This window comes from Prinia subflava, chromosome 32, assembly GCF_021018805.1.
Source record: "Prinia subflava isolate CZ2003 ecotype Zambia chromosome 32, Cam_Psub_1.2, whole genome shotgun sequence".
Classification (NCBI taxonomy): domain Eukaryota; kingdom Metazoa; phylum Chordata; class Aves; order Passeriformes; family Cisticolidae; genus Prinia; species Prinia subflava.
In genome coordinates this window covers 509,196-536,003 of record NC_086278.1, presented here as the reverse complement: position 1 = coordinate 536,003, position 26,808 = coordinate 509,196, and the positions used below count along the sequence as shown (strand labels likewise).

Here is a 26,808-nt window from a genome sequence, read left to right as displayed (position 1 = left end):
AGGCCTGGAAACTGAGGCCCCACTGTGCTCACCAGCATACACTGCTCTGGACATGATCTAAGTGTCCCTGGAACAGAACTCCTGCCATGCCAGAAGAGCAGAGCCTTTGGATCTCCCCTTTTCCATACTATCACAGGAAGCAGTGCAAATCCTGGTTGTCCTCTGGCTGCCTTTGAGGCCCTGTCCTTTCCCACTTTCACAGCTGTGACCTCCCTTCCCCACTCCAGGCCAGTGACCCTGCACAGTGCAGGGCTGATCTCAGACCCCTGTTAAACCTGCTCCCACAGGAGCTGCTGCTTCCCCAGCGCCAGCCAAGGCCACTGAGGGGACTTCCAGCAGATGTCACACCAGCAATTCTCCCTCTTGTAGATGCAGAGCTACTGAACATACATCAAACCTCTCTTTTTCTGCTTCTACCATGTTACCTCCTAGCTCAGGGCTCCAAAATACACAAATCATGCTCACAGTTAGCATTTTAAACACATGTGCTGAACTGTCACTCCAAACAGCACAGACTCTTTCTCACCTCTGCCCCACCCAAAGGAGCCTTCCCCACTTGACAAGGTTAGCCAGGAATGGATCCCACCACAGCTGGATTCTATTCTCACCATGAAGAAAGTGCATGGTAGGATTGCCTCAGAAATAGTGCAGAAGTTTGGCCTTTGGCCAGTTTGACAACTCAGCCCTGTGTTACACAGGATCAGCACACTGCTGCTTCCGGGGGCATTTTCTTAGGTTTCTACTCAATTCTGACCAGAACTTTGATTCTACATACTAACAACTCGGCCCAGGCACAACGAACACTGAATTTTCTGGTTTAACTCTTAAGATATGAAATCACATTTGCCCTATTCAACCCTGGAGTTCCATCCATCTCTAAATTCAAACCACACAGGAGGAGTACACGTCTGCTCTACCAGCCTCCCTGCTCAGCAGGAACTCATCAGACACGTCATCAGAGGAATTCTTCATTCAGAAACTGTCCAGGCTCTCAGAAAACGAGGCCAGTCCTGTTTCCCTGCCATGGCAATGAAAGCAGCCTGGCTGGAGGATGCCCAGTGGTTTCCATACATACCCAAATGTCTGCTTTTGTAGTGATGAGTTTGCCGCTATACAGGTTCACCATCTCTGGTGCTCTATAGGATAACGTTGTGTACCTGCAAGGGAAGGTGGATCAGGGAGTTCAAATGGGGTATATCAGTTATGTCATAGTCCCAAATAATTTAAAATTCACTCTTTTCCTATTCATTTTAAGGAAAGGGATGCTCAAGATATCTACCGGAAAAATCTTTTAACAGCATCACCTGCTACACACCTCAAACAATAAAACACCCCTCAAACTGCCCTGGGAAGCCAAAATAGTAACCACAATCCTTTCCAAAGCACAGAATTCACTACTAAACTGTTGCAGTCATTTGAAAAACATTCAAGGATTCAAAGCACTAACAAGGTGAGTAATCAAATGTCCTCTGCAATGCCCTCGCTGCAAGGCTGTGGCCAACTGTATTACAGAGATTGTAACTGGATATGTGGCTCCTAAAAAGTAGATTTCCACACCCAGAGTCCTGCTTAGAGACATTGTAGCAAGGGATGGGTCACTGTGTACCTCAAGCCTCATCTTAACAGATCACAACAAACACAAAAGCTGGAAACTGCTCCACAGATTATGAGGCTCCTCTGATAAGATTTCCTACCAGCAGGTCTGTCATTTCTGCCTGCTGCTTACCCTGATCACAGGGAAACGTTGCCAAAGGCAAAGGGTTTGTAGGGTTAAGTGTACAAATAGGGCACTCCAAGAGCACTGCAATGCTGGATTAGAAGCACTCTGAAAACTCCAAACACATCTAGGAAATCCAGGCAGGTACAGCTGAATCCCAACAAAAAAGAGGCATCTGTACCCATTCCTAACTAGCCAGAAAGTTGTACTAACAGGAGTGGCAAGTCTGCAGCAGTAATGTTGTTAGAACTAAAGCAAGGCCAAGGACCTGGAGCGTGCTCCACCCCTGATCCAGGGCTCACTGAACTGCAGGTGAACCCCCCGTTTTAAAAAGCACCAAGGGGCACCAGAGATGCTGCCACGACAGCCGGCAGTGTGTGGGGCAGGAGGAGGAGCTGGACTGAACACCTCCAGGATCTGACACTTCCCATGCAGAGCTGGGATCAGCCTCAGTCAGTGCCTGGATCCGTGAGGAGGGGAGCTTAGTGAGGATGGGATTGTGCCATTCCTGTCTGAAGCTCAGAGAAGCCAAGACAGATGAAGGACAGAGACAGCCTGACCCTGCACAGGACAGAACAGGTCACTGCCTCGCCGAGCTGGGGCTGCTTCTCTGCATTAATCTCAGTCTTCCTGGTCCAAAGCAATTACATCAAGCTCAATTTATTGTTTCATCTTCCCCCGGGCACTCATTCACCTGCAGCAGACACTGCCATGCAGCACAGCCAATCTGCTGCAACAGGCACAAGAAAAAATTACCCTTCAAACACAAACTACAGCTGAGCTGAAAAGGCAAAGCACACTTACTTCTTGATCTCCTCCTCAACTGCATTCACTCCTTCTGCTTGAGGGTTCTGGAATTTGTTAGTTGCACTTCCAAAGTCACACAAGACGTAGTGGCCACGGTCATGCAGCAGGATGTTTTCAACCTGGGAGCATCACAGACAGACAAAAAATGTTCAGGGTCTGGGTTTTTTTCAGATGAGTTAAGGTTTTATGTGCCTGAAGACATATCAGACACATCTGACACCAAAGCCTAATGTGACAGCAAAGAAAACAGGCATCAAAACTCTGTCACATCTCCTAAAATAAAAGCCAAATCATGGAAGCACAGTTGTAACACTGCCTTCCATCCTGCCACCCCTCCCTTCTCCTCCTGGCAAGCACATTTCTTTGCGTCTTGTAAGACTTCAGTGCCCCAGTACCTTTGGAGATCAAATTCCTGAGCTACTGTGCCCCTGGTCTAGCATCTGAACTGGGGAGAGGAAATCCAAGCTGTCTTAGCTTTACAAAGGGCTGTAACTCCTCACTGTCCATGGGGCAGAGGGGAGACGAACAAATAACACACACACACTTCATATTTATGAAATTGAAACACATCCCCAGGTCTTTGCCTGCATTTTACCTGTCCCTGTTTACCTATCGTTCAAAACAAAGCTCAGCTCATGCTCACATTTATTAGTTTGTTCTCTGAGTCTGCAGGGTGCCCCACAGTCCCTAAACAGGGGCTGTAGGAGCAGAGGCTTCCCCAGACTGCTGAGAGAAGACTCCTTTCTTTCAAGTATTATTTGGTACCTTGAATCAGGAAACAGAAACAAATGCTGAAACAAATAAAATCAGCAGAAATCTTCTCAATACTCACAACTATGCATTAACAAAATTCTACCTTGCCTTCACCTAAGAAAATTGCCTGTTTCAACAGTGACTTAAGATGTGTGAAACCCTGTGTTCCATTCTTTGCTTTGGCAGATCATGCCTGTGTTCCAACTCCTCATCTGTACAGCAGCACTAACAGCATGTTCTCTCGAGGGAACACACCATTTTTCATGTCTTTATCTTCAATCAGTGTCAAATTCTCAGATACAACAATGAGATAAAACATATTGCTCACACAGTTAAAAAAAAAAAATCACCACATAAGCATTTGCTAACAAAACCGTTTGGAAGCTGAGCTCCCCATCAAGGATGATCTTTACAAGAAGGAAAGAAAAAGAAGGAGTCAGCATTTTAAGCATCAGAAAATGCAGCCAAATTAAAGCAGCTGAGGGGGAGAATGTTGGCTTGAAACCAAGGGTTAAACACGCCCCTTCCCCCTCTGCCATCCATCTGCTTTGAATAAAGCAGCACATACAGATGTTCTCCCCAGCAGATCAACACTGGCAGCGTTATTCCCTGCTCCCTGCAAATACTCCTCCAACATTTCCCCAAGAGTCCTCCCACTTTATCTGGCTGAGGTGATTTTTCTCAAACACCCTGTGACGCTGGTAAAACATCAGCACAGGACTATCCAGCAACCAGGTTTGATCAGCAAATGCCAGGAGAAGGAAAAAAAATAAACACAGCAAAAGAAATTACTGCTACCCACTGCCAAACCAGAGAAAAGTGTCTTTAAAAGGAGTATGAAGGTGTCTTCTTCTGGTCAAACACTCAAAAAGCTGCACTCCAGCTTCCAGCACTGCTAACTCTGCCAGCAGCCTTTGACGCACCCAGCACAGTCAGATTTAGACACCAAACAAAACCTTTAAAAGGAGATATGAGTTGTCTTCAGTTTTGCTGGTTATGGAGTGTAGTCAGCCTCAGTCCTTCCAAAAGAAATGCTTCTTTGCTAGAACAGAACCAGAGTAATAAAAACCACTGCGCAGACATGCTGGGGAAGGACGAGGACAAGTTTTCTTTAGCTGACTTATTCAACACGTGTGCCCCTCTCCTGAGAGCAACAACTTCAGGGCCAGTATTCCTGAGCTCAGGCAGTGATCTGGGAGGGATGCGTGACCAGGGCACACTTCCTGGCTGCTCTGCAGCACTGTCGGGTCTCTTCAGAGACTTTTCCACTTCTCTTTCTGTCCTGGCACCACTCACTATTTACCTGTGAAAGCTGATGCAGTGTTTGATAGCACAGAGTGAGAGCCACGTGCCAGTGACTGATTTTGGCACAGGCACACTCCTGACATGGCCAGCACGAGGGTTCACCATCAATGAGGGGACTGCACAGTTTTACAGATCACACTCAACAGACCCCTCCAAACAAATTCCAGGCAAAGTCTCACTGGTGGCATCAGGGCAAGACTTGGCTTTGCAAAGAGCAACAGAAGGCAGTGAGATGACAGCAGCACAGTGGGACTGTGTGATCATGCCACAGCAGGGCAGCACTGTGAGGGCTCCTGCTGGAGTAAAAGCAGGAGAAACTACATCTTCATCCCGAGAGAACAATTTCCTGTGCACTGCAGAAAGTAGGGAAAGGAAAGAAGCAGTTTGGATCAACAGCATACTTTGGGTTGACTGACACAGTTTTTGGGTGTGTCCTGCTGTGTGTCTGCTGCAGTAAAAAATTATCCTCTCATCTGCCATCCAGATATATACAACCTGGTTTGTGGTAACCAAAGCACATGAAATAAACATCACAGCCTGTACTGCACAGCAGGCAGTACCACAGCACCTGAATCAACCACCAGCCTAGGAGGGGACCCCTGAACACGCCCAGGGGTGACACAGGATCTTTTTGTGGTCCTTACTCACAGTGCCATGTCCCCCTTTGCCTATAGACACAATGGGTAAAGGTGCTGCTGTCCTCAGCTGCTGATCAGTCCCCACCAGCTGGGGACTGTGCCAACAGGAGGCTGTTCTGTTTTAAGGCAAAGACTTTGGTTTAATTCAAAATCAGGGGCCACTGAAACTTCTCCAGCTGCACTTGTCTGAAAGGGCTGAAAGCTCATTCACAGCATCCCTTCTGCTGGCAGAGCTCTCCAGGCAGGAGCCTCCAGCACCAGAACAGCATCAAAGAGCTGGAAAGCAAAAAAGGCCTCCAAGCCCCAAGCAGCTGCCTGCAAAGCCAACATCTGCCCCCTCTTCAGCAGGGTTGTATTGACCCCAAGAAAACATCTACTCAATGGATGTCCCTCCTTACATCCATAACTTGTACAAAACTTCTCTGGCCCTTAATCTCTCTTGGGTTTACAACTCCCCCTTGACACTATTACATTTTAACACAAATAAAGTCAAAATATATATAAATATTAAATCCATGTTAGTATTCAGATCTCCAGAGGTCACCATGACAGAAACAATACACTACTCAAGCAGAAAACATTTCTCCAAGCAGAGAAGAGCCAACTCTGACTCTGGGCACAGCTTACCAAGAGTCAGGCCTTGCAAAACCTCCCCTCACCTAAGCAGGCAACAGTGGACACCAGCCATAACAGCCCATTTCAACTGCAACTCAGAGCAGAAAGTAACACTCCAGATCAACTCAGTAATCTAGCACAGATGTCCCAGATTTATTCCCCTGCAACACAGTAAGTTTGTTCTTTATTAAACCCCCCAGATTCACCAGAAAGGTAAGGGCAGGGGTTAATGTTAGCTGGAGAGGTTCCTGTTCCTCATCCTCTCACCCTGTTTTCCTGACCTATACAAACTCCTGCAAGCTGCCCACAGACTTTAAAGCTTTAAATCCAGGACTCAGATTGGTAAGAGATCACCTGTTTCCCCCTGAGAAGAGACACAGGAGTTGTTTCTATATCCAAACCGACTGAGTAGTGGCATTGTTGTTATTTCACACACGCCAGACCAAGCCCTGAGGAGATCTTCCCCTGCTCTACCTGGCTCTCTTTGGTACATGTGGCATCTCTGGCTCATGTAAAACAATGGCCAGTGGCACAAACAAACATCTGTGAGGGCTCTGAAAATAGAACCTGCCCCACAAAGCATATCTGAATTTCAAATGCACACAGCAGCCTCCTTCTTGCCTGAGTATTTCATTCCAGCATTTTATGAGCTCATTGAGAGCAAAGGGAATATCTTTTTGTCTACTGGATTACAGGCATAGGATTTTTCCCAAGCTGGCCCTGCTGGCCCAGCTCTGTTCCCAGCTAAGCACACAGAGTTTTACAACACACTTTTATGGTCAGAGCTCCAGAGGCCACTTTCAAAAGCTCCTACGGATTTCTGCCCCAAGGCCAACACTTCTGGAGTGCTCCTTTTAATCTGGGTCCAGAAAACAATGTAACACACTTGTGAGCTACCTTAAATAAGCAGTGTTTCAGGTCACTGTGAATAATTCATCAGGTACTTTCTGGCACACGTGCAAGCCAGAATTATTCACAAACATTTGTGTTTAAGTAGATCTATAGACAGCAAACATATGGTAAGTGGCACGGAGAGGCTCATTTCTTTTTTTATCTTCCAGTAGAGAGGTGTGTTTATGCCCACCTTCCCTCATTATCAACATGAGAAGCACAGCACTGGGGCATGGGCAGACACAAGGACGATGCAGCTCCCTGCTGCACCCCTGGAGCCACAGCTCACCTTCAGATCCCTGTGGATGATGGGAGTCTTGCACTGGTGCAGCCTGGCCACGGCCTCGCAGGTGTCACAGAAGATCTGCAGGACCTCGCTCTCCGTGAAGCCGGTCTGCAGGCGCTGGTTCATCAGGTTCACAACCTGCCCCCCTGGCAGGACAGAACCACAGCAGGGACAGTGAGCTCTGGACTCTCCAAATGACAGCAGGGACAGTGACCTCTGGACTCTCCAAATGACAGCAGGGACAGTGAGCTCTGGTCATCCCAAATCACAGCAGGGACAGTGAGCTCTGGTCATCCCAAATCACAGCAGGGACAGTGAGCTCTGGACTCTCCAAATCACAGCAGGGACAGTGAGCTCTGGCCATCCCAAATCATAGCAAGGACAGTGAGCTCTGGGCTGCCCAAATCACAGCAGGGACAGTGAGCTCTGGCCATCCCAAATCACAGCAGGGACAGTGAGCTCTGGACTCTCCAAATCACAGCAGGGACAGTGAGCTCTGGGCATCCCAAATCACAGCAGGGACAGTGAGCTCTGGCCTCCCCAAATCACAGCAGGGACAGTGAGCTCTGGCCTCCCCAAATCACAGCAGGGACAGTGAGCTCTGGCCATCCCAAATCACAGCAGGGACAGTGAGCTCTGGCCTCCCCAAATCACAGCAGGGACAGTGAGCTCTGGCCATCCCAAATCACAGCAGGGACAGTGAGCTCTGGGCTCCCCAAATCACAGCAGGGACAGTGAGCTCTGGCCATCCCAAATCACAGCAGGGACAGTGGGCTCTGGCCTCCCCAAATCACAGCAGGGACAGTGAGCTCTGGCCATCCCAAATCACAGCAGGGACAGTGAGCTCTGGGCTCCCCAAATCACAGCAGGGACAGTGAGCTCTGGGCTCCCCAAATCACAGCAGGGACAGTGAGCTCTGGGCTCCCCAAATCACAGCAGGGACAGTGAGCTCTGGGCTCCCCAAATGACAGCAGGGACAGTGAGCTCTGGTCATCCCAAATCACAGCAGGGACAGTGAGCTCTGGGCTCCCCAAATCACAGCAGGGACAGTGAGCTCCCCAAATCACAGCAGGGACAGTGAGCTCTGGCCTCCCCAAATCACAACAGGGACAGTGAGCTCTGGGCTGCCCAAATCACAGCAGGGACAGTGAGCTCTGGCCTCCCCAAATCACAACAGGGACAGTGAGCTCTGGGCTGCCCAAATGACAGCAGGGACAGTGAGCTCCCCAAATGACAGCAGGGACAGTGAGCTCTGGCCATCTCAAATCACAGCAGGGACACAGTGAGACCTCTCCTCCCCACATCATGAGGCACCCCAGCTCTGGCCACCCCAACCCAATCCCCCCAACATCCCTGATCCTGGGCTGCTCATCAAACTGGGGCTCCACCGTCAGCACATGAGGTCAAACCAAATTCATAAAAAACCTTCCCTGGAGGTTTTTTGCAATCTGCTTACTCAGCTTGTTTCATTCCCCTACATTCCAGGGGTCTGCAGAACCTGCGGGCAGGTGTTACAGCTCACCTGGGCTCTGAGCAAACCTTCACACCAATTCCCACAGCCCACCTTGCCCTGGCTGTGTCAGCACTCAGGTAATTCTAAATTTTCTTTTTTTCTTCCAAATAGGACTTTTTTTGTCTGACTAAAGGACTAAAAGTCTGAATTTGGGGCACCCAGAGTGCCCAGATTAGTCTGCCACATGTAAGCAGGAGGAGGGAGGAAGGGAGACACTCAGAAAACCCACAGGTTAAGTAAGTGTCTTGGCTGAAGTTGTCAACTGGCAAAGAAATTAAAAATCCATCTGTAACAAGGGAAACTCTGGACAAACAAAAGTAAGTTTTCATTAACAAGTCCTGAATTTATCTCAGCTTTGGGGTTTTGTTGCTGTCAAGGCCTTTCCAAAACAATCCTGAGTTTTTTTCTCCTCTAAACACCCTAGACAGATGGAGAAAAACTCCTTTCTGAAGCTCTGGCTAAGCAACACTGTATCATTCCACATCACAAGTGCTGGAAAACTTTCATGGTAGGAAAGAAAAGCTCCGTTTAATGAATACTACAGCTGTGAACGTTTTACACTCAAAATGAATGCAGCCCTGCACACAAAGACGCTGATTTGGTTTGGAAACTGTTGGCCACAAAAGGAAAGTAACAAGGGAAAATCAGCGTGTAACAACCATTGCAGTGGGAAGGCTGCAGACAGCGGCCAGCGTGTGCTCGGCACAGCATCTGGCAAGAGCCACGTGAGAAATGCCACCCCGCAGCTCTCCTCCTTTCACACAGAAGGAAACTCCTTAGAAAGAGAGATTTTACTTCATCAGCCCAAAATTTGGGGACTGGAGCTGGAGGGGTGCATCTGAACAACTCAGGTTTGTACCTCCCTCGACAGTGGGCTCTGCACATGGGGCTGAGCAGGGATTTGCCAGCACTGTCAGGTCTCATGCTTACAACAGCTCTTGTCATGTTCAGATTGAAGCCTAAAGAGAGCTTATGGAAGGATTCCTTCAGCAAAACTGCACCCAAAGTTCTTTCTCTCACCAGTGAACAACCCAGTGCAAGGCAGTCAAGATTCCTGCAGCAAACAAAGCAGCAAGGAGGACATGGCAGAACAGAAGCCTGCACTGGGCATGTTTACACACATCTACATGTCTTTGCTACAATGCTTTTGAGTTCAAAGCCAGACAGGCCCAAAAATACCAATTTCTATCAGCTGTCACTATCCAAATCAGCCACAGGCTCCTGAAGTCACCTGGCTAAAATATTATTTTTGCTCAAAACTCTTCCTGTACGAAGCATTTAAGCCCAGCACATGCATCTTGTTCCAAACATCACATCTCAGCCACAAAGATCAAAGCTTTGGGACAGCTGGAAGAGTCTGTCTGGCTACAGACAGCCAAGCAAAAAGGTCAGAGGTAAGAGGAATGCTTTTTGGCTTCCCATTATCCATTTCATGCTTCTTCCAGAACAAACCTCAGCCATGCTAATGTGGAACAAAGCTTGCAATGAGACCAAAGGGAAGAAAAATTACATTCCTGGTAGCTTTAAGAGGAGCCACTTCGTGTGTGGATCATTCTAAAGACAACAGTAAGAGGGTTCTCCTTCACAATAGAGGGGACCTGGGACCACCTTGGGCAGTAGCAAAGATGGTACCAATGCCATTAGGACAGTCACCACATCCTCACGGGACATCCACTTCTCCACTCCTAGTCCTGACTTTGCTCAGCTCAGAACAGCTTCCTGGCAGCTTAGAGAGCTCTTTTTTCAAAAGGAAGATGGTGTGCAAGTTCCCTGTAAGCACAGAAGGACAAACCCACCCATGACCAATATGCCCTCACTCACCCCGGCAGAAGTCCATGAGGATCAGCACTTCCCACACGTCCCCGCTGCTGACAGAGTTGATGCTGGAGTCGATGTAGCCCACAATGTTCTTGTGGCCAGACAGATCCCGCTGCAAGACAGACAAATTCACACCATGGACCAGAGCAAGCAGAGCAAGCAGCATTTTCATCTCGTTCCTCCACACTGCACAAGCTTCTGTCACTTGAGATTAATCATCACTCAGAGCTTGAACAAACCTGAGGTTTGTCTCTAACTGTTTTCCTTCCAGAAGGATCTGAGACGAACAGCAGAGAAACACCAACAGCCTAACTTGTTCAGGCCTGGTCCAGATTTTGGCACATTCTCCGAGGTGGCCCAGGCCAGGAACCAGAAGCTGCTCCTCCTCTACAGGAGGGGAGAACAGGGCACAGGGTGGCAGTGGCCATGCAGGACTTGTTGGCCTTACTTGTCTCATCTCCTTCCAACTTTTCTGCTGACAAAACGTATCTCAAATCTTCACATACTCAAAAAACCCACTAAAACAACAAAAAAAATCTTAACCTTGCTTTTAGAAGTGCTTTATTTTAAGTAACTTGATGGATTAAAGCACAAGTTCTCATACTGACAACTTATCGCAGACTGGTTTGGGTTGGAAGGGACCTTAAAGATCATCAAGTTCCAAGCCCCTGCTATGGAGACACATGCTAAATTGCAGGGAAAACTTGTTTCTTTCGGACTGCCAGTTTGTTTAATGCTCAGCTTCATCAGTAACAGAAATCAAGGTTCTGCTGGGCACATTCTGCTGTAACACTGTAGGGCTGCAAAAACTCCAGTTAAGTGTAAAATAATTCCTCATTGCAGAAAAGTTGGGAAAGAAGTAAACATTTCCTTTTAGGGATGCACTGGTTCTTCAGGACACAAATGCCTGGGACAAAATTCAGCCCAGGAGCAAGCAGCCCTGCACCTCCTTACCCTCACTTTCCATGAGCCACCATTCCAAAGGTACCAAAGACACAGAGACAAGAGAAAGCAGCAGCAAGTGAAACCCAAGTAAACAAGATTAGTGAGCACAGCTAAACCTTTGATGTGAGATCTAATCTCACCTTTTCCCATGTATCCACAGGGAAACCAAGCCCAAAGCTTCCCTGCACTACCACAAACTACAGCAGTTCACTTAAAAGGTATTAACCTATTTAAAAACTACTTCAGAAATCACACATAGGATTGCTATAGGTAGGCGTGTGTGATATGAAGATCATCTACCCCAAACCTGTACCTTGTGTGGTAAATTAACAAAATGAGGATTTTGTATTTCCTTCCTCACCTGGCAGTTGCTCTAAACGCTCATCAGTATCTTTGAATACAAATTCAAAAGTAGCACTTCCCGTGTTTACCATGCTGCAAACAAGATTAGGCAAATCTATCTGGATCATCTCCATTTTGTCTTTGTTTAGAGAAGCTAAGTTTAAAACAGCTATTAAAAATAGCTATCCCATCATATAAATCCTTTTGTCCAATAATCTAGAGAAATATCCCAGAGCTTATTACAAATACTTTACATTTCAAAAGCCCTGGCAGCAACTACCCCACAAATACTGTTTTAATCTACCAACCTCACCGATGCAGAGATAACCTTCATCCAAACCCAGAAGATTAGAAGATGTTGTGATACAGATTTATCTCAGGATGGAGGTCTGCCATTCATGCACTGATTTCAGTTCAGAGATATCAGAATCATCACTCTTTTCTCAACAAGTTTAAAAGGCCCAAGACTTGAAATCCCAATTGAAAATTGTGAGACACTGAATTTCAACACCCCCAGCCATGCTCACATCTTCAGCCCTTCCTTTTCCCATTAAGACATGCAGCTCTCCCCTCACTTTCCTGGAACTCCCTGGTTTTTTTTCAGGTACCAGGTTTTCCTTGTCCACTGGACAGGAAATAGCTCAGTACTAGATTTTCACACAACTCCAGAGGTCAGGTCTTTCCACTGGAAGGCCATTTTTGCTAGGTGAACACACAGTTTGTGACCTGATGCCACAGAGCTCACAAGCAGAAGGTGACCAGGCTCCCACCCCCCTGCATTCCAGTCTGGGGGCCCAGCACAGACAGGGACTCACCATGATCTGGATCTCTCTCTTGCAGACCTGCAGGTCATACTCATTATTGACGTACATCCTCTTCAGGGCACACTTCACCCCATTGCTTGTCCTCACCAGGAACACGATTGCAAAGCCACCTATGGAAGACACAAAATCACCCGTTCATTAACAAGAAACCTCTTGGCCTTTGCCCAAACTCTGACCCCGCCAGGAGAGTACAGCAGGAAGAGGGAGGGCACTGAGCACCTCCAACCACTCCACAGTGGGAATGCTCCTTCCCTTGCCCATCTCCAGAGCTTCCAGCTCTGCCTGGACAGTTATCTCTAGGAATTAAAAGAGATCCAAGAGGGTAATCTTCAATTAACGGCAACAAAGTTAACAGTTAACATCTCCATAAAAACAAGCAATTACTCCAGTTCCTGGTCCTGCCAGACAGTCCCTCATTGCTCCATTAATTCCCATTATCAAGAAGAAAGCTGAAGGACAGCAACGCTGCCTTGGACAGAAATCAGAGCTACAGATCACCCACTGAACCACCAAAGGCCTAAACTTAAAAGGCTCTGCAACTTTGAAGGATGTAAGTTACATTACAAAGCTGATTTGTGCAAGAAGCAGAAGAAACATCTCCCACATGCGGTTTGATGTTCGTGCTTTCAAATCAGGACAGAAGAACAAGAGAAAAACCCACAATTCATTCTGTGGTCATTGCTATTAGTAAAGTCAGGACTCCCAGGATAAATTGACTTGCTTCAGATGAAAGCCTCTTATCTCTGTCAGCTCTCCATCCAAATACACAGGTTTACATTTGTAGTCCTGGCAGAAATAGGAAGCTGATGGAGGATGGAGGGGTAGAGGCGTCAAAAGTTTCACATCTGGCTCAGGAGATCAGAATGAATTTGGTCAGAGTAGCATAAATCCAAGCAGCCAGAAGTGCTGCACACTAGTGAAAAGGGAGGCACAGGAACCAGAGCACAGTTTCCAAGGAAGCCCCACTGACTTTTAGAAGCAGCCCCAGAGATGCAGCAGAAAGGAGAAACCAAGCAAAAAAGTAACTCCTCCACCCTTCCCCCCCCCCCAAGAAAAAAAAAAAACCACAAAAAAATAAGCATCAAGACTTTAATTAAAGGTCTTGAAAACTATAGCAAGGCTGCAAAATGGACACTCAAATTCAGAAAACTGGGACATGGCCCTGGGATGCAGCACATCACAGCTGCTCAAACCCCCTCGCAGCTCTGGAGGGGCCTCTGTGCACACTGCTCGATTCAGACCCAAAAATAACCCTGACTCTCTCCCTGAAGCTGCTTCAAGTTGAGGATCTCAAATTACAAGTCATTTTTAAGGGCTTCTGAACCCACAGCAGTAGTCTTATTGTTCTCCCCAGCCACATTTGTCTGTTTTTGGAGAACAAATCCACACATCCCGCTGTGAATCTTTAGCCCAAATGGTGGCTGTAGAAAAGAGTAACATAGCACTGCACTGATTTTTCTTTCCCCTCTTATAACCTACAATGGAGCCAGTAAGAAATAAAGGACCATAACCAACACAATTTTCCCAAATCCTACTTTCCTAACAGCCTACATTTTTCAGAATTATTGGAGAGAGCACGTCTGGAATACTTTTTTTTTAATTTCTGTACAATACTTGCATGGATTGCAGAAAAATGACAGAGAAAAAATAAATTTAAAAAAACAAAAAACCAAACAAAACCCCAAAGAGTTAGTTTTTCAAAGGTTATACAGTCTCAGGCATCCTCAAAACTTTTTGGTAATCACAAGACTTTTGGGTTTCCCTCCCCTCCCCACAATGAGCAGTCACCCACGAGATGCCGCCACTCCACCCCGGGAAACAGTTCCTTTTTCCCAGCTCTGGCCAGGCCAGCAGGATATGGGATCTCTGTTTGCAGTGCTGTGCTCAGCAGAAAGAAACACGTGCTGAGCAGCAAAAATAGACCAATTAAACATCTTTTTTTTAAAAAAAAAAAGCAGCTTCACTAACCTCAAGAACCTCCTCCTCCCAAATCTTTGATTCAGCTAAGTGGGACTGGAGCTTCTACAGACCAACTGCTAATGCCTCATTCACAGGTCCCTTCCCTCTATCAGGATCCTGGGCTAATTAACAAAGTCACCTCCAGAGCATCCTCATTAGAATATGCACATCATGCACAAGCCACCTGGCACAGAAAAATACAGTCTGTGCAAGGAAGAACACAGATAAAGCATCCCAAGAGCTCCGAGGAAAGAGATGTTCATAATATTAAAAAAAACAACAGTAGAAATTGAGCTAATGGGTTCTGATACAGGTCTGAAACATCAACACAGACTCGTGGCCTGGAGCATTTTCCAAATGCAGCAGAGAGACAAAAATACATCAGGTGAAGCCACATCCAAGGAATAGGAACCTGCAACATCTCTACTAACAGAAGTCACAGTACCTTCACCTCGTGTCCTTCTCTCCCTCACCTTTGACTCCTGCAACTTCAGCTGACACCACCACACACGAAGATGTGCAAAACCACTGAATTTATTTTGTCTGCAAACAAACCCACCAATGTGGTTACTTTATTATTAAGCTCCCACTGACTGGAGATTAAAGCATGACAATTCTGATACACGTAAAAGCAGCAATACTCCTTCCAGAGAAAATAAGGATTGGTTCTATTGGGGAAACCCCAGCAATTTTTACACAGCAATCTAGAGAAAGTGACTGTGCCATCAGAGGAGCAAAACTTCATGATCCACATCCATTTGAGAGTTGTGCTTTCTATGAAATTCCTATGTCATCTGGTCCAGTGCCTCAGCCAAAATAGAGCACAGCATTCCTTCCCAAGCTTTGCCTGTACCCAGAATTCGGTCCAGAAAGGCACAACACAGTCAAGAACTTCTAACTGCCCTCAGGTGGTCACTTCACATTTAAATCAGGTGTGAAAAATACCACCTGAATTTGAATTTATCTGCATTTATTACACCTTCCATTGCTAATTTGCTTCAGCACTCCTAGTCTGGCAGGAAGAGAATGGGATGGCAAACAGGAAAACAGTAGGAAGAGAAGAGGAAGAGGAAAAGCACAAAGGACAGCTGCTTGTTGCTGCACTCTTTGTATGCCTAGAGCCCCCTGTGTCTAAGATCCAAGTCCACCAGCAGCACACTCACGTCAAATTTAAGATGACTGAGAACCTTCCCTTCCAACCTGGCCTCTGAAGGAAGCGCAGACAGGGAAGAGAAATCAGGCCACTGACTTTCACACAAATTTAGAGAAACACAGCTTGGGCAGATCCACAGGCTGGAGCAGGAATCCTGCTCCTTCCAGGAGTGTTGGGGCTGCAGGTCCTCACAGGCCAAAGATAGAGCTGTAGGTACATCTGCTCATGGGCTTCTTGTGCCACAACCTCTGTTACACACATCTATCTATCTATCCATCTATCTATCCATCTAATTTTGATTTTAAAGTATGTTTTAATTTATATATGTTATTTATTTATATATGTTTATATATATAGATAGGTAGACAGACAGTGGCAGGAATGCTTAGCACTCCACACCCAGTCCTGAGATTTTCCTGTCAAGCTCCTTCTTTGCACAAGAGAGGAGTCTGGGAGCTTTGGCCCATCCTTCATCTCCCAAATGCCCAAAATGTTTATTACTGACTGCTCAAGAACTGCGCAAAGATAAAGAAAATGGCCACAAACTGTTGCATTGCAGAAAAGGTGCAGAATTTAAGGCTGGGGGCAGGTGCATATACAGGCTACTGGCAAATACAATCAAAGCACTGAAGTACTTGAAACCTTTTTATGGGCAATAGAGGCCGTGACATTCACACCGAGAAGCAGTTCAGAAGGAGCTGGGCTCCTCAGGCCCTTCAGAAGCTGTCAGAGTCCAGGACATCCCTCTGGACGCCCTGGAGGGTTTGGAGACTGCACAGGGGGGTCTGGGATCTGTACAAGAGGGTCAGCCAGCCTCACACAGAGCCCAGGAGGACACAGCCTCTGATCCCTGGCCATGGGAGTGAACACCCACAGTGTATGAAGAATCACAAGCTGAAAGAATTCAAAATAAGTAGCAGTTAGTTAATCACAGAATGTAAATGTAGAATTTAGGATTTTTAGTATATGGGTTTGAAGAGGCAAGATGGAGGAATTGGGGAGTGGTCCTGCCCTCCTTGTTCTTGTTCTCGTCCCCCATCTTTTGCTGAGTCAGATCTCAAGGATTGGTTTAGAGTAGAAATGACATGTTAACATAGGTAGTGAGTATTGGTAAGATTTTGTAAATAAAAAGTTTGTTGTGGACAGTGGTTGGGTCAGGGAGACCATACAGAAAGTCCGTGACCCTCTGACCCACCCAGTCTGCCGCGTGTCCTGTTCTGCTGGGGACGCCCTGCAGAGCTGAGAAAGGACTGAGAGATAATGAAGAATAAACAACCTTGGAGGCACAGACTGGCAGACTCGTTTTGTCTTCTTCAGCTCTGGCATGGGACCTTTTGAGCAAGGAAAGCTCGAAAACCCTGTATACCTCGGGGAACAGCAACCCCGAGGAGAAGCTCAGGGAAAAGCAACCCTGAGAAGAAGCAGCACTGTTTACAGAGCAAACACAGCTCAGGTGTGACAGCAGAGGGGCAGCAGGACCCACCAGATGGCCAACAGTGTCCCTTGGCAGCATCAGCCAGCCCACAACAGCCCAGGGAGGGACTGAGCTATGCAGCACCTGGGCTGCAGCCAGCACTGCTTATTCAGGAACTTTCTGATCGACTCCAGAGTTCCCCTTCACCCAGCACTTCCAGCAGAGGGGCCGTTCCCAGAGGCTGGTGGGTGTCTCCCGTGGGCTGCAAGGTGACGATGGCTGCAGCTCTGCCTTGTCACTGCCCACTCCATAGCCAGGCTTTGCCCACACGTCATCCATCTGAACTCTGTTTTTCAGTCAGCATCATGCTGAAAATCATACACTTACCTTATCTTTTAATTGTTGACAGCTGACCCTTTCTCCTTGCCCACTGCACATCTACACCACCACCTCCTCAACCTCAAGGGCTTTCAGCTTCCAGAGCTGCAGACCACAATCAATTTCTCCCTCATTATTCCAGTCCAACCCCCAACTTGACTAAATCTGGGTAAAGTTGAAAGGAAAGAGGTCAAAGACAAATTTACAAGCAATTATGATGAAGCCCTGCCAGATACACATTACAGGGCCATTTATTTCTAATCTCAGGGAACAGCAAAACAACAGCCAGGCACTGACAGCTCCAACATAAGGATGATCATCCCAGGATCTGAGCGGCTCCCAGCAGCCAAGGTCAGCTCAGGAGCCTGTGCTACACGTGGCCAGGGAGGGTGGGTCACACACAGGCACAGCTTAGAGGCAAAGTATTCCAGGCACCAGGAATATCCCCGTATCTCTGCTGGTAAAGCCTCTTTTCCAGTACACGTGTGGAAAGTAAAAGGCACGAGACCAGTGCAGGCTTCAGCTGCAACAGAATAAATAAATCCAGAGACTTGCAAGCACCAGAAAGGGTAAAAGCAAGAGCTAAGCCTGAGAGTCACCTCAGAGGACAGTTTTTCCCTACACATGTGCCTGTGATTTTAGGTTCTGAAGGAAATTCAACTCTCTTCCCACACCAGCCAGCAAAAGCTAAAATACCATTCCCATTCTAAAACATGGTAAGTCGTTGCTGTGTTCATTCTTAAGACATATTAATATTGAGCAGGTAGCACACAGCCAGCACTGGCACCATCATCACGTTAGAGCCACCACCAGCTAGCTACAGGAGTTTCTCTGGGGAAACTTTTTTTGCGTCTCTTTGGCACTTTAGGCCTGCCTCAACAGCATGGAAATATGGTTAACATGCTACAACACTGCTGCCTGACTGTTGTTCTTGCTGTTCTATCCTAAAAGGTTTTAGCATAAGCTGAAAAAAATACTGGGAAGTTCCAGCTATCTCCAGTCAATACAGATGCCAAAGCAATTTTCCATGCATGTTTGTGTCAGGGCACTGGCCAGCTGCCAGCTTTGGTAGTTATGTTTTCAGCCCTTCTGTAATTTCAGCAGGATGCAGAACTCCTCACAGCCAAGCAAGCACTTCTAAACTAGGTAAGAGCAGCTGCACAGAGCTGCACGTGATCCCTCTCAGCTCCTCCAAGGTAAGGAGATAGCGCTGTGCTGAGTTTAAGGGATTCACGTGGATTGCAAGCCTGGAATCCTCTTGCAGCCAGCAAGCCACAGGCAGTCAGCAAGGCCAACCTGCAACCAAGCACAGCATTGCTGCTGCACAGAACCAATGCAAATTCAGGGAGAACCAGAGAGACACAAGCTCCTTCCCTCACCCTCTGCTGATGAGCACTTCCAGAGCTGCTTTCCACTGGGGTCACACAAATCAGCTGAGCTGTGCTCTGGATGCCACCCCTCACCCTCCACACACCCACCTGGTCCTTCTGGGATGGCACCACTGGGGAGGTGGCAGGGAAACCACTCCAAATGTCTTGTCCTGAGAACCCCCTTCCTAGCAGCACCACACCTGTACCATCACACCTCAGGCCTGCTCCAGATCTTCCCCCACCCCCTCTGGAATAGCAGAGAGGAAAACCAGGCACGTCCACAGGCAGGTGCTGTGCCTGCAGACAACACCTAGGAAAAGCCTGTTTCCATAGAATCACAGCATATCCTGAAGTAGAGACACCCACAAGGACCACCCTGGTCCAACCCCTGGCCCTGCACAGGACAGCCTGAGAATCCCACCCATGCTCAGTCCATGCCAAAATAAAGGAAGTTCAGCTGTAGCCAGACAGTTTTTGAAGCCCCAACTCAAGAGACCAGTTCACTCAAGCTAATAATAGTCTAGGAGCAGGGCTGAACTCTGCCCTGTGCACACACAGAAAAGCAGGTTGGATTTCACGGGATCTGCAGGACCAAAGGCACTTCCACAAGCCATCAGTGCTCCCAACACACACGGCATTTCTGTGCTGCCCAGCTTTGCTGATCCAACAGCCTCTGCCAGAGACAGCAATTACACTGACAAAACAGGAACAGCCTCATCCAAACACAGTTAGGCAGAACCTCCTCCTAAAATCCTTCTCAACGTTCCTCCCAGAGATATGAGACACACTGCTCTATGACCTACCAGCTGCACACCTGAGCTCTGCAGCTACAAAAACACCTCTGTGGATGTGTCTTCCTTCTGCAAACACTGTCAAGGTTTTCCTCCAATCACATCCCTCGTTTTTTTCTGAGGCTATGTTGGGTTTGAGGAGGAATCACTTTTCAGTTAAGGCACTCAAATCATCAGGCTTGAAACTGTCAAGTCAGCAATTTCCACTTTCAAAAATAAATTTAAAAAATCACTGTTTCATTTTGGATTTTCTCCATCACCCTTCCAGAAACAAATTACAATACCTAGAATTACCATAGCTCCTGATAAGCATTGCGGATGCCACTAAAAACTTTTATTCCTCAGGGTGAAATTCTTTTCTGAGATGGACAAACAAGACATGGTTTTCCACTGAATTGTTCCCATCTTTCTGTATTTTAGCTCCATCTCATCCCCCTCAATGCTCTGCATGCAGACAGTCCACTGTGCTTCAGCACTGCAGCTGAAGGGAAGTCAAGTGCTGCTCAGATGTCCCCAAAACTGCCCCGACAACATTCAGCCTCCAGGGACAGCCAGTGAGGCATTTTAAGCTCCAGCTGTACCAGCAGGCACTTAAAAATAAGTGCTCTGCTGAACCAGGCACAAAGCCACTCCATTTGCACAATTCCAATACTTACTGATCCTTATCCATCAAGAATGATGTCATATTTTGCCTTATCTCATCAGCCAGAAGAACTTCTTTAGCACTTACCTTCCTAAATACAAGGGCAGGCTCACTTAGGTTTTGTTTTTTTCCCCCCACAGTCAGGATGCTGTGATCCAGTTACAGGAAAACCACAGTGACTCCCTTGCACGGGGTGTTTCCAGCTCACCATTCCCAAGGCTTTACTAAAACACAGTAATGTGTTTTTCCCCCAGTCACAGCCACAAGCAGCTGTCACACAGACACTGCACATTACCCATCACTGGACATCATCACCTGGCAACACCAGAACCATTTTCTTTCTGCTGTTGTCCTGAGGAAGCCATCCTGCACCTCTGGCTCCTCTAAGTGGAGCAACACACAGACATACAAAAAAAACCAGACCAAAACAAAACAAACACACACACACAAAAAAAAAAAAAGAAAAAAAAAAGGAGAAAAAAACCCCAAAACAAAACAACAAAAAACAAAACAAACAAACAAACAAAACAAAAAACCAAAAAACCAACCAACCAAAACAAAAACAAACAAACAAACAAACAAACAAAAAACAACCACCCACACCACCTTTCAAAACTTTTCCCCAAGTTGTGTATATACAACAGTCACTCTTTTCAACCGAAACTATTCTATGATGTGATTCTTGATCCTAAAGCACCAATGGTTTGGGCATCTTTTCCTGAGACATAGATGGCTACAGCAAACCTCAATTCTGGAATCACTTAAAAAGTGCTGTCACCACAAAGAAAAAAGACCAAGGAAAACAGTTTGACCAAAGTTAAACAATACAATAATCTGTAATTATGTCAGACAACAGCCAAGCTCAGCAGAGTCCTGCAAGCATATCAGGGAAAAGCTCTCCATGTGCCAGTGCTGCTCTCCTACAGCTCTCCAGGTCAGCTTTCAACAAAGCTGAAGGGGTACCCTAAGCCTGGTTGCCCACACTGCAAACCCAGGATGAAGCTGGACAAGCGACTCCTCTGTAGGACAGGCAAAAGAGGTGCCCTGGGACCCTGTCCTCAGAGAATGCTGGGGCTGCTGAGACCTCCAAAAAACCTTCCTCTGAGTGTCGGGAAGTGCCACTGGGACCACACCACAAGTCTCGAGGAGACTCCCCAGCAGCTCCTATAAAAAGCACCACACTGTCCCACAAACCCAGCACTGACAGGGAGGAGAGCCAAGGAAAACAGTCCTGCTGATCCTGCCTCGTGTAATGATCTGGTGTGACCCTCCACACAAGTAAATATTTGCTGGCATATTTTAATATGGGCTTTTTATTTCAATAATAGCTCCCCATGATTTGCATTAGGATTACAGTGCTATTTCTGTGGCTATTAATCTGCACCGATGTATTCTTTCTGCTGCCTTTATTCCACTCTTCCACTGCCCAGCAGGAGGGTATTGCTGCACATACCTGCTGAACACACACCATTTCAAATCCCATTTTCCCCGTTTTTATGCCACTTTTGCATCACTTCTGAACTCTTTGTTTCCAGGACAGGATATTTCACCCCAAATTAAGCTTTTTGTTCCAGTATTATTCCTTGTTATTGCCAAATGTGCCCACAAACCAGAGGCAGCATTGTGAAGTGTTCTACGGTGATACATAACAAGGGGTTGGAATGAACAGGATCACTGAGCATTGCTTTTTCTGCTTTATGAAGCATCTGGAACACCTTTAAAGTCACAGTCAGCATTAACATCTTTACAGAAAAATACAGCTCCCTCATCTTGTTTCTAAAGTCATTTGAGGCATAATTCAGAAGGCACAGTAATGAGGCAGACTTTGCATTAGGGCTGTAATTTCCAAGACCATGAAAATATCAAAGAAAGTAAAGACAAGACTGGTACAATCCATGATTTACTGAATTCAACCTGGAACATTATCTATGCTCACCTTTCTTTGGATGGAGACAGTCAGAAACACAAGCAATTTGCAAGTAATTTCTCTGTTCTTCAAAAGCCATGGTGTGAAAAGGATGTTACTGGGGTGAAAACCCATGACTACCAGAAAAGGGCAAAAACTTTAGAACGCGACCAGAGAACATTTGGGTCAGTTTGCCAACACCACTGAGAGCAGCAGGGTCAGGTACAGGTCCTGCTCACCCAGCTCACATCCCCAAGACCTCCTCTCACACAGGGGCTCTGCAGCCTAGCTCCAGAAAGCAAATTTGTGTTAGAACTGCACCTTCAGGTGGTCCCAGCCCAGAGCAGACCCCTCAGACCACAGCATTTCCTAGTAAGAGATAGCCACAAGTCATCCCAACAAGATAGGACTGAAGGTTCACCCTCTCATGACATTTTGGTTATGGCAGAACATGTTACCAATAGGAAGAAACATTTCTAGAGGTTTCCCAGCATTGCCAGGTACCACAAAGGATTTCATCTGATTCAGCCTCTCTCTGGCAAAACTGACACTGCCCACAGTCCCACCCAGCACATTTTCTATCCTGTTCTTTCACCACTCGACTCACACTCCCCACATGCTCTGCAGCAGTTTATTCCTGGATGTTGTCACCCTGTCACCACTGGGAAGCCTCACCAAAATCTCCACTGGATTTCAACCCCAAATTCTTCCCCTACACACCAGTGTAGCTATAACCCATCTTCTCAGCCTCCTGGGTATGGAGATGAGGGATGCTATCCAGAGTTTTTTCCAGGTGATCCAGCACAAGACTAGAAGTACTCACAGCAGTGGTGGTTGTACTAATGTTCTCCTTTGTGTTTGCATTTTGTTGTTTTAGTACTACATGTTGGAGATACACGACACTTGGGGTTTGGGATTTAATTACTGCCTGTGATTCACTCTCCCACCCAATTCCATAAGCCTCTGGTTACAGTAGGGTATTTACATGCCATCTTATATCCATATAAGTGAAGATTACTCACCTTCAAGTTGCAGGCACAGAAAACACGCAGTCTATGCCTATCCCAAGGCATAGGCTTGCATCACCTCTCAGGAGTACATGGACAAAACCAGTGTTTGTTCCCCACAACCCAGGCTAAAAAACCCAGGACTTTCTGTACCTAGGCTAAACTGTGTCAACAGTCAGCACGCTGAAGCACAAAGCACTGACAGGGTGTGCTCAGCCACAGGCTCACACACACACCCACAGGTGTAAGTGGTACCTGCACAACTGTCTGAAGGTGGCAGCTGGGACAGAGGTGACACTCAGGACATATCGCACACACAACAGCAGCAGGCTCTGCTACAGGAAGGCCTGAATGTGGATCTCCTTGTCTTACTACACCCAAATGTCTGTAAATAGTGCATGTGTTTGTGTACATGTGTGTTATAAACCAGAGTCCAGTTCTGAACAAGAACAAAACAAACCCTCATCCCCTGCCAACAGCCTCCCCAGCTGAGAAGAGCAGATAATAACACTAAATTAAACAGGGCCTCTCTCAGCCCAGATTTTCTACCTCAAAGGAAATAACAAGCTCTACTTAGTTGTTTTTTGTTAAGTCCCTTGACTTATCTAAAGCATAACAGTGCCAAGTTTAAGGGACTGCTTCAATCTCAAGGCCTGTCCCAGCATTTCCCAGAGCAGTATTTGGAGCGAGCTCTGCATATCAGGAACACAAACCACCGGTCTCTGCAGGGCAGTCAGGAGGGCTTTGGGAACTGCTGCTCTCCTTCAGCTCAGGGCTCTGAACCACCAAGAGTGCTTACAGGGCATGGCAGGCCTGAAAGCTACAAAGTAAATGAGACTGCAGAAACACTGCACCACCACACTTCCTTCTATCACAGTCCCTGGGAAGCTCCCCGTGCTCATTTCCAAGAGGAGACATCCATCTCCCAGTGCCTGGCCTCACCTCACCTGTACAGGGAGTTAAACACACTAAAACCAAACAAAAATCAGTGCACATTCTGGGTGGTTCACTGAGCTTTCAGTTGTGGCTTTGTTTGTTCCTTTGGGCTGTTTCCATTGCCTCTAAACAGGATTTTAAAAGGTTTCGTCCTGGAGTGGAGATAGAACTGCTCTGGGAAACTTACCAAATCAGATCTTGAAACATCAACTGCCAATTATATAGTCTGAACATTTAAGTTTTATCTTGAGGGCAAAAAAGAAAGGGCACACCACTAACTCCAGCTGAAATAGCTTCGTCTATGTAAGGAGCAATGGCCACAGTAACCCAAATTTCAAGCCTGTTCTGGCCATTTCAAACATCTGTAGGAGGCAATCAAAACTGCAGGAAAAGTAGAAAAGCACTTAGATAAAGCATAGAGGACATCTAGTATTTCATGACAGGAAACCTGAAACGTGCATGGTATCAGGAGAATCAGCTGAATCCTGCATCTCCCCAGAAAGAAATTAGCTAAGCAGGCATTTTTGCAACAAGGTCAGGAATTTAATAATGAACATACTCTAAAGAAGATTGTAACATTTACAACTGTAAAAAGTCAAGAGAGCTCAGAGCTAAAGTGAACATACAGGAAATGCAGCTATTTTACAAGTACTTCTAGTGATACTTTAGTTGAAGAAACCTACAGAAGGGACACAGATATAGGTTGTGTGTCAAGCTAGCCAAGGATAGAATCCTCCTGGCATAAGACAAACTCTTAAAGAATATTCAAACTTTGCTGGGCAAATCACCAGCTCCCCTTCCCTCCCTGCAGAGCATGTGCACAGCTTGTTTCCTCCTAGCAAATGCTAGGGCTACCCAGGCTTCATCCCACTGACAGTGGAAAGCAGTGTTGCGAAATTGAGGTGGATTCTGCCCTTCCAGGTTCATATTCACAACAACAGCAGCTCTGAGCAGGGCAGGTACAACTCTCTGCTTCACACAGTCCATAGCAGAGAAATGTATGTGCAGCCCTACACCTCCACAGCAGCCAAAGTTAGGCACTGTCCTTCCAATAATAAGCATTTTAAGCAGCCAGAAATTCTCCACGCAGCTCACATTCGAGCTGGGAAGAATTTGATCTGCACAAAGTCAATCTGCACACAAGCAACAGTTTCCACATTAAAGGAGGAAGCAGAAGAGCCCCATGGCTGGCCAGCAGAAATCCTTCAGGCAGCCTCACACTGAGCAAGTTCTCCAGGCACAGAAAACCCGGCATCTGCGTCAGCCTGGTGCCCACACAAAATGCAACTGGGATTCAGTGGGAGGCGGGAAGCAAAAGGGGAAAAAAAGTAAACAAGCAGCTTCAAAGATACCTCCAGAGTCCATCAAACACCCATCATCAGGGCAAAGGTCTGCTTCCAAGACAGCAGAACAGCCCAGGCAAAGCCCGGCTTATCACAAACCCTTCTCACTACCAACTCCAGAAAGCAGCAGCTCTTCCAGTTCTAGCCGCAGCACTGCTCAAGCTTTAGGCTCTAAATACCATCAGGAAAACTTTAATAGAACATCCAGCACATCTGAGTAAAGGACTTCTCCCCAGGTACAACAAAGGCCTAAGCTTACACAGAGCTCGTGATCAAACTCTCAGCCAGGGAAAAGCAGGGCCATAGTCAGCCCTACACAGATTTACCATAGTTGAGAATCCTAATGTGATTATCCAATGTTACCTACATAATTATAGGGCCCTTGCTTAATGTCACTGCTGCAATATCTAGGCCATGACAAGACAGATTTAGATTTACAAGCTCCACCCTCTCCTTTCAAAAAGGCAGGACATCACCATCACTAATGTTGGTGTGGCAGCCCTAGCCATGGGTGCCCTGAACTGTGCAAAATAATACAGCCAGAAACCTCATCCAACACACACCACCAGCATAGCCTTTACCTCTCCTGATTTTAGGAGAGAAGGACTGGTTGTGTGGGGATTGTGGCAGTTTTGGGAGTGAACATTTAGTCTGTCAGCTATGATGCTCGCTCACAAGGGCAAACAGACACAAAATAATTATACAGTTAGAGGCATTTTCACTGCATGGATGACATGGGAAAAGCATAACTGCCTCTTGTCACTTCTCTGGGGGTTTATTTCAATAGAGCTGATTTAAAACCATTCAGCTTCATTTCTTTGCATGTTTCAGGACCCCATCTCATTACAGACCTCTTCCCCACATAATCCTCCTGCAACTCCCAGCCAGATCCATGGAGAAAGACAAAAGAGGAAGCTATAAATCACAACACAGCAGGGAAAGGAGAGGAAGGGAACTAATCTCTGCCATGCAAGAGCATTTTAGAAGCCTAAAATAACCAGTGGGCAAGATCCAGGCTGTGCATTAAATCCACACTCTTGTAAGAAGCTCCAGTCCAAGGGCAGCAGTAGCTTGGTTCACCTAGAGCAGTGGCAGAGCACAGCCCAGACATGCCAGTTCAGGGATATTAAGGTCTCCCAGTATTTGCAGTATTTGTGACAGCAATTTCATAACAAACAGCAGCTCACTGGAAGCGATGAAACTGTTCTGGCTGTCACAGCAGGAAGCACGTTTAGGTGTTCACGTGGGTAGATTTGCTGGGCATGTGCTCTGCTGCACAGCCCTGTGCATCCACTCCATTACTCCCTGACAGGCAGACTTGGAAAACCAAAGCTGATAGAACGGTGTTCTATTACTATGCAGCAAGACACAGTGCCTCCAAATAGATTACTTGGCAAGGCAGACTCAGTCCCTCTCTATTGTAACAATTTTAGTCCTTGAACTTCCACTGTAAG

At 46.7% G+C, this 26,808-nt stretch overlaps 1 protein-coding gene across 13 annotated transcripts in view; it reads right to left on the bottom strand.

Annotated features, from left to right (window-relative positions):
• AAK1 (AP2 associated kinase 1) overlaps window positions 1–26,808 on the bottom strand; it is a 74,435-nt gene that overhangs the window by 37,659 nt on the left and 9,968 nt on the right. For all 13 annotated transcript variants that reach the window (XM_063420776.1, XM_063420767.1, XM_063420768.1 and 10 more), the window contains exons 3-7: window positions 12,446–12,564; window positions 10,347–10,455; window positions 7,016–7,158; window positions 2,522–2,643; window positions 1,076–1,157 (exon numbers count right to left, since the gene is read on the bottom strand). In XM_063420776.1, the coding sequence (XP_063276846.1) occupies window positions 1,076–1,157; window positions 2,522–2,643; window positions 7,016–7,158; window positions 10,347–10,455; window positions 12,446–12,564 (575 nt within the window). The remainder of the gene's footprint in view (window positions 1–1,075; window positions 1,158–2,521; window positions 2,644–7,015; window positions 7,159–10,346; window positions 10,456–12,445; window positions 12,565–26,808) is intronic.